The 7,718-nt window shown below is 46.6% G+C and overlaps 1 protein-coding gene across 1 annotated transcript in view; it reads right to left on the reverse strand.

Moving 5' to 3' along the window:
• Positions 1-446: 446 nt before the first annotated feature.
• Positions 447-7,718, reverse strand: part of LOC104490694 (traf2 and NCK-interacting protein kinase) — a gene marked incomplete at both ends in the record, with an annotated part of 25,360 nt that continues 18,088 nt past the window's right edge. The window contains 4 exons of the mRNA XM_010133016.1: positions 447-470; positions 693-897; positions 2,274-2,340; positions 3,938-4,113. Of these exons, the coding sequence (XP_010131318.1) occupies positions 447-470; positions 693-897; positions 2,274-2,340; positions 3,938-4,113 (472 nt within the window). The remainder of the gene's footprint in view (positions 471-692; positions 898-2,273; positions 2,341-3,937; positions 4,114-7,718) is intronic.

The following is a 7,718-nucleotide window of genomic DNA, read 5'->3' on the forward strand; positions in this document are numbered from 1 at the left end:
TGGATTTTAAATAGGGTGGATAATTTTATGACCGATCGTATTTGTAGCTGGTATGTTAAGACAAGGGTAATGAAATCTTATGCTTCGGGGCACATATGGATCATTGCACAAGTCAGGCAGGCATCTGCCCCTCCCCTATATGAGAAATTGTAATTGGCAGGGACTGGAAGGACTGGAGCTGAAATTGGGGACTAAAGGAGACACAAGTGGCACATGGATCTGGGGAAAGGGCAAATGGAACTTCTCAGCTTCTTCTCAGCTATGACATTCCACAGCAGCAAATAACGGTAATGAACTTGACAGATGCCTGGACCAGTAAGAGTTTTGCCCACCTCAATGGAATACAGCCATCACCCCAATAACGGGCTAACTCTGCTCAGGAGTTTCAGGGATTCCTTTAAGTTTCGTATTTCAAGGGCTTATTTATGGCAAACCAGCTCCGTTACCTTCACAAGAGTTGGCAACACTTCCTGTGGGGAGGAGAGTGGTTGGAGGTAGGTACGCAAAAAGGATGAGTCGGGGGGGTTTGACCAGTGCAACAAAACGTTTGGGGTGACCAACTAGAGATATTAGGACATGATCATCTTAAAAAAAAAACAGGCTGAGAACAATCACTTGGGATGTGCCAGAGATCCTGCTGTTCCACCCAAAACCAGCCTTTGCCAGCCCATCGCTTGGATCTGGCCAGTTACCTCCTCCAGCCTTCGCCTCTGCTCCTTCTGCTCCTCGATCCGCTTCTGCCGCTCGGCCAGCAACTGCCGCTTGTGCTCCTCGTTCTCCCGCTGCTGCTGCTCCAGCTGCTGCCGGCGCAGAGCCTCCGACCGCTCCTTGTTCGCCAGCTGCAGCCGCAAGAAATCCCGCCTCAGCGTCGACTCCCCAGGCAGGTTTAGGATGGAGCTGCACAGGAGAGAATCATCAGAGAAGGTTCTCCTCCCTGCATGCTTAAGCCTCTTGCCAGGGAGAGTTAGGAGTGGTTTTCCAGTGTGGGCCCTCTCCCCTTCATCCCAACAGCATCTGAACACTGTCCGTGGCTCAACGGTAATTTATTTGCTAAAGGTTGCCTTTACATTAAGTTTCTAGCCAAAGCCTCTTGTGCTGCAGTGGCACACACTATATTTAGCTGTTCACAAAGCACATTCAGCATGAATCACTGCCAGTTATTAAAATACTACATTATCTCAGTGAAATAATGGAATAACCTGATACTAATTACAATGGCTTGGAAAATGTCACCAAAGAAAGTTCCAGGGCTACCGTGCTTGCAGCAGCACCAGGGAGGTTTCATGGTGAGAAGTCACATGGAAATAGGGAGTTTCTCTTGGATGTAAGGAACTGTATTCAAAAAAAAAATTGTCTTTTTGGCCTGTTTAGGAAACTGGTTGACAGAGGGGCAAAGGAGTCCAGGAAGACTGGACATTTTTTAAGAGGGAAATCTTTAAGGTGCAAGAACAAGCTGTCCCCATGTGCTGAAAGACAAGCTGGTGGGGTAGAAGACTGGCCTGACTAAGGAGAGAGTTTTGGCTATAACTCAGGAAGAAAAGGAAAGTCTATGGCCTTTGGAAGAAGAGGCAGACCGCGGAGGGAGACTACAAAGATCTTGTGAGGCTGTGCGGCAAGAAAATTAGAAAGGCCAAAATCCAGCTGCAACTTAATCTGGCCACTGCCAGGAAAGACAATAAAAAAATGTTTCTATAAATACATAAACAGCTGAAGGAGGGCTAAGGAGAATCCCCATCCTTTACTGGAGGCAGTATCCTTTACTGGGGGAAACACAGTGAGCAAGGATGAGGAACAGGCTGAGGTTGTCACGCATGGGCTGCCCAGGGCAGTGGTGGAGTCCCCATCCCTGGAGGGATGTGCTGATGTGGTGCTGAGGGACATGGTTTAGTGGTGACTTGGTAGTGCTGGGTTAGTGGTTGGACTTGACAATCTTAAAGGTCTCGTCCAACCAAAACGATTCTGTGATTCTGTCTTTAATTTATCTCACATTTTTTCCGCATCTAAACGCCCACATTCCCGTGACAGCACCACGCCATGCTGCAGATCCCACAGGTGATGGCGTACCCGGGTCTTCTTCCCCAGAAGGTGATCTGTATTACCAGTTTATACCCACGCACCACCTAGCAGAGAATATACTCTGTTCTGCCAGGGAACGGCACTCAGTGCTCAAACTGTCCTTTTTCTATTTCTAGTTCATACGAGCCTGTAATCCGCGTTGATTTTACCACAGAGCTAAAGAGACGTAAGGGCAGAAATGAAGTGCTGATTCTTACCTGGGTTCTCCAGAGTCATTTTCCTCCTCCTCCTCCTCACTTCCACTGTACTCGTACTCTGTCTCATCTAGGAACAGAATTGTTCATCAGTGCCCTTTGCTGGACTCATTTGTTTTTCCAGTGGTTGCAAACCCCTGAGCTCTGAAGGCAGAGCAGACAACTCTTTTTCTTTTCTTGTGTGACAAAGAATAAGCAGCTTTATTTCTCTGCATTTCCTGTTTTCACAGGGGGCTGAGATGCTAGGGAAGCAGGGGTGGTCTCCCTGGGTGCTGGCACCTCGCGGCTGGTGCAGCATAGCAGGCAACAGCCCCACTAACCAGAGACACTAATGCGAAGATGGGGGGTGTCCATAAAATAATAATGTAGCAAGGACAGTGAGTGACCCCCTTTTTCAGGAGGGTTCTTCAAAGGGAGGTGCACCACAAGCTCTTGAAGCCACAGGCACTGGAAGGTGAGATTTAACCACAACTCTGAAGGCACCAACTCCTCTCTCCCTAAACATATGCTCTTCCTATGCAAATCCATGTATTTTCCAGGCAATGAAGACATCTACATAAAACCCCACTGCAATGTTGTGCTCCATACTGTGATTTCTATTGGGATATCATCTTTATCAGATGAAGGGAATGATAGTAAGAGAAAGGCTAATTTATCCAATTACCCTCCATCTCCAGAGTCCAACCTTCATTTGCCAGACAAACACATTTAATGCTTCACTGGGATTCTGTTTTATTGTTTTGATGGTAGTGAAATCTATTAGAAGGGGCTGGAAGGTATGTATGAAAATTTAATACTGCTAGCAATACGAAGAGAAACAGCAACGTATTAATTCGCTGGATTCTACAAATGCACTTTCCAAATTAAAATTTGTTTCACAAACAGCTGAATCCTTTAACAAGTTTCCTCAGCTATCGGATCTTCCTTTCAGAGAACTTCGACAGGGCCTGGAGAGTTCACTGGAAACATCCGGTTTAATAGGTTATTCCCCGTCAATGGAATGCTTGGGGCGAGGGTCTTATCTAGATGCTCATTTGCACAACTCTGCTCATCGCTGGTGCAGCATGAATGTCACACAGATCAAGAGACTTGGCATGAAATACGTGAGCTGGGACAAATCCAGCTTAGCAGCTTCTCCCTCCCACACCCCAGCTCGTATACAAGCAGACCTAAATTTTATACACACATTTGAATAAATCAAAGCTTAAACGTTCCATGTGGAAATTAGCACCTGGACAGAAAAACCACATCATTTTTCATCAGGAAAAAAAAGATACTAAAACACTAATTAGCTTTAGTGACAGTCACCCATAGGCTATATATGAACACCAGTGTTTTGGTATGGATATTTACTCTGGTTTCAATGACTGAGAGCAATCAAAATCAAACAAAATAATCTGATCTCAAAATCATAAGAAGTGTGGTCACACAGAAGGACCAAACCTATTTAATTCAACCAGTTTGTGAACAAACTCAGCCATCTGAGCAAGGGAAACCGGTACTGAGACCATGAAGACCCACTCCTCTTTGCCTTCCTTCTTCTACCCATATGCTTCACTCGCGCGGGTGTGCCTTGCTCTACACCACGCACCTCCACACACGTGGCAGAGGTCAAGGATTGCCCAGAGTGCTGCTGCTCCACTAACCCTCCTCGCTTCTCCACTAACCTTTCTCGCCTCGCTTCTTTTTAGTCCTGTCGATGTGGTCCTTGAGCTGGATGCGGACCTGCCTTTCATTAGGCTGGTCTCGGATGAAGGGGTGCTTCATCAGCTGCTCTGTGGTTGGTCTCTGGCTGTGGTTCTTCACTAGGCAGCTCTCAATGAAGGACTGAAACTTTTTAGACCTGGCCAAGGACAGAAAAGGAAGGTACAGAGGAAAACAGGTAAATATATAAATTCTCATGTTAGAAAGTGAGAAACCTGTGGGTATTTGAGAAGATCCTTTGGCTGCTACAGAGTTCTTGCTCAGATGCACCCTTCCAAGAGGATTCCCAAGACCTCTCTGTTGATGCTTGTCTCAAAGCTGCACCATCACATGTGTCCTCCATCATTTCATCCTCTCCTACTCTTTCTACACATGCTCCTATCCCGGTAGAATTAGGAGAAAACACCATTTAGATGAGTCTGGAGAAAGTTGGGAGCGATCAGTATGACTGGGGAATCATCAAAGCCATCAATGGCAACCAAGAAAATGCAAGGCAGTGTTCCTCCTTCCCTTCCTTCTGCCCTGTGAAACTGCAAGTAGAAATGAGAGACAACGCATACGGATCTAAATGCAATTCCTTTACGGATTGTTTCTCCTATTTTATGGCCCTGGGCAGTGTTTCAAGAGATGTACCTTTCTGAAGACGAGTGGGACAAGTTAGGTTGATGGTTTTTTTCAGATGTAACCACCTGACACTGTACAGTTTGCTAAAGCTCAGACAGTGATGCGCACTCCCTGCAGCCCTTCCCTGCTCTCTCAGGGAGACCCATCAGGTCCTGGGGGCCACCACATCCTGGTCTCCCTCATCCCAGATCCAGGCAAATAGGACATGCTCTTCAGGCAGCACAGCTTGGGCAGAGGTGGGGTGGGAACACAGCTGCGGGTGACAGAGCCTAGCCCCTCATCACAGCCTGCCTTCCTGCAAACAATTAAATTCTCTCTCAGCTAAAAGAATTTCATCCAGATTTTTAATAAACTATTTTCTCGTAGTCTCAAGTGTTGCATATCCAGTTCTCCTGGAATTAATTCCACCACACTGCAAACCCGAGAGAACAGGGATTTACAAGAAAGATGTTGACAGGCCTCTAGGCATTGTGTTGCTTTAGCAGTGCCCCGGTTTTGGCTGGGATAGAGTTAATTTCCTTTCCAGTAGCTGGTGCAGCGCCATGTTTTGGATTTAGTATGAGAATCATGTTGATAACACACTGATGTTTTTGGTTGTTGCTAAGTAGGTGTTTATAGTAAGTCAAAGGATTTTCGGCTTCTCATGCCCTGACAAGCGAGAAGGCTGGAGGGACAAAAGAAGCTGGGAGTGGACACAGCCAAGACAGCTCACCCCAACTGGCCAAAGGAGCATTCCACACCATAGGAATGGTTACACACATGCCCAGTGTGTAAATTGGGGAACAGTGGATCACTGCTGGGGGACCGGCTGAGCATTCAGCAGCACACGCTGAGCAACTGCACTGTGCATCACTTTCCTGTTTTTTCTTCCTCACTCTCCTTTTGTAATCTTCCCTTTCATCACAGTTATTATTACTATAATATTTTATTTTTATTTCAGTTATTAAACTGTTCTTACCTCAAACTACAAGTTTTACTTGTTTTTGAATCTCCTCCCCACACCACCAGTGGGGAGGAGCAAGCGAGCGGCCACGTGGTGCTTAGTTGCTGGTCAGGGTTGAACCACAACAAGCAAATAGGAAAATGAGTGTAAATTAATGTCAGAAGCCAACAGATACTACAGAATTGCATTAGAAGTAAAACAATAAGCTTTCAGGGATTTTACTCTTAAGCTGGCAGACTAGAAGTGATTTACCTTTTAAGTGCTAATCCATACAAATTGAGATGCAAAAATAAAATACACTACTGGATCCAATTAATCCTCCCTCCAGCTTTATTAACGAGCAAATCTTCCTTCCCCACCTTGCCTCAACAAACCCAGTGTCTCAGTGTATCCAGAAGGGACAACCCATGTGATGCTCAAAACACAACAGTTTCCAAAACATGATTCTCCCCTGGTGGGAGGAAGCTGGAGAGACTCCAGCCACTGCATGTGTGTTCCAAAGCACCCACAACTACCGTCGAGGTGAAGTAGCTAAAAAGTTATCCCCTGGTAAGTGATGGGTTTGCCCATCTCTTGGGGATGGGGGTCCCAGAGCCCTGCGATGCCCTAAAACACCTTTGCATCCTTGAGCTGGCTGAGCAGCTATGGACATTGACCAGCTCAGGCCTTTGGTCATCCCCAAACCTTCCTTTCCAAAAAAGCCTGTCCCATGGCACAGTTCAGCCCTCACTGGAGCTGGAGCAGAAGATAAGGGCTTTCTCGCTGGCTCTGATCCAGGAGGACTCTGTCACACCACTCCTCCCCTCCCCTGGCACAGGTCAGCCCACCTTCACAAAACATGCCCTCCTCCAGCTCCTGGGGTTTGTAAAGCTTATATCTATGTTTGCGAAGTCTTTGCAGCTGCTTGGTGAAACGTGGTATCACAGTGCAAATAGCACCTCATTAACAGATAGGGTTTGTCATCTCTTACAAGGCAGAGCCAGGGAGCGTTTATGGGAACAACATCACTAAATCTCGAGTTCATTTTACCTGCAGAATGTAGAAAGAAGAAAATAAAGCTTTGTTGCTGGCTGGCTTTAATTGGGAAAGAAAATGGTGCCCAAGACTTTAATTTCATAGGCGAACTATTTTAAAAGCAAGTTCAAGGATTTAGTAAGTACAAAAGTATTTTCTCTCTGGGATTTTCAACTCGGGGCAGCTCCCATGCCTCTGTTCCCTCTTGACTTTCCCTGACTTACTCTCAACCCTCAAGGGGTGGAAGCTGGAGCTGCTTCACGATGACTTCCCAGGGGATCCTTCTCTCACAGCACCCGGGATGCCGTCTCTGGCGTGGGCAGAGCACAGCCCTGGACAGACCAGCTGACCATAGGCAGATAACACCACAGGTCACCACCACAAGATGGGCAAACCTGAGACAGCCACCGGTCACATACGGGGATGGTGGTGCCAAGAAACAGCTCAGTTTGCATAAAGCACATCCTGGTATCTCAGAGCAGCGACTAAAACACAACTGCCACCCCAGCCCTGTTTTTACCTTAAGAAGATGGGGAAATGTTCTGCTCAAAACCTGCTTTTGTCAGCTTCCCTCTGCCTGGAGGCTGAGAAAGCCTTTGCTGAATAAACAGCACTTTTGTATGAAAAATAAACTCTAAAGTCCTACAATCCATTTTGAGCTGTAGCAGCGAAGATAATGAAGTAGAGACTGTTGATCTGGCAGAAAGCAAGCATTTAAACTATCTTCTCAGCTGACTAATGTATCCTCAAAAGGCTGTGCAAGGACAGTGAGCATCTTTGGCACTCTCAGCAGAGGCAGGCAGGAAAGGCCCCTCTCCTCCTGGTTTGGTACTGGAGCAGTTGATGATGGGCTGATAAAATTAAGATGCCTCCTGCCAAAGCCGGGGTGAGTTTTTAGGGGCTCATCCTAAGATCCCACCACCACACATCCAATGCAGAGGACTCCAAGTCCCTCTTGCTTCTCTTCCAGCAACAAAATACCTGCTGCTGTGGCACCTACCAACTGCTCTTCTCTTTTTTTTGCGTGTCTTCAACAAGATAATAAGCATAATCTCTAGGAGTAAGGCAAAACTCCCCTCCATGAGCTCAGCCTATCTTGGAGCAACGGGCAGTGCTGTCTTTCTAACATCTGGCAGATCTTTTCTGACCAAACTACTGCTGAA

Source organism: Buceros rhinoceros, unplaced genomic scaffold (assembly GCF_000710305.1).
Source record: "Buceros rhinoceros silvestris isolate BGI_N320 unplaced genomic scaffold, ASM71030v1 scaffold26433, whole genome shotgun sequence".
In the NCBI taxonomy this organism is placed as follows: Eukaryota; Metazoa; Chordata; class Aves; order Bucerotiformes; family Bucerotidae; genus Buceros; species Buceros rhinoceros.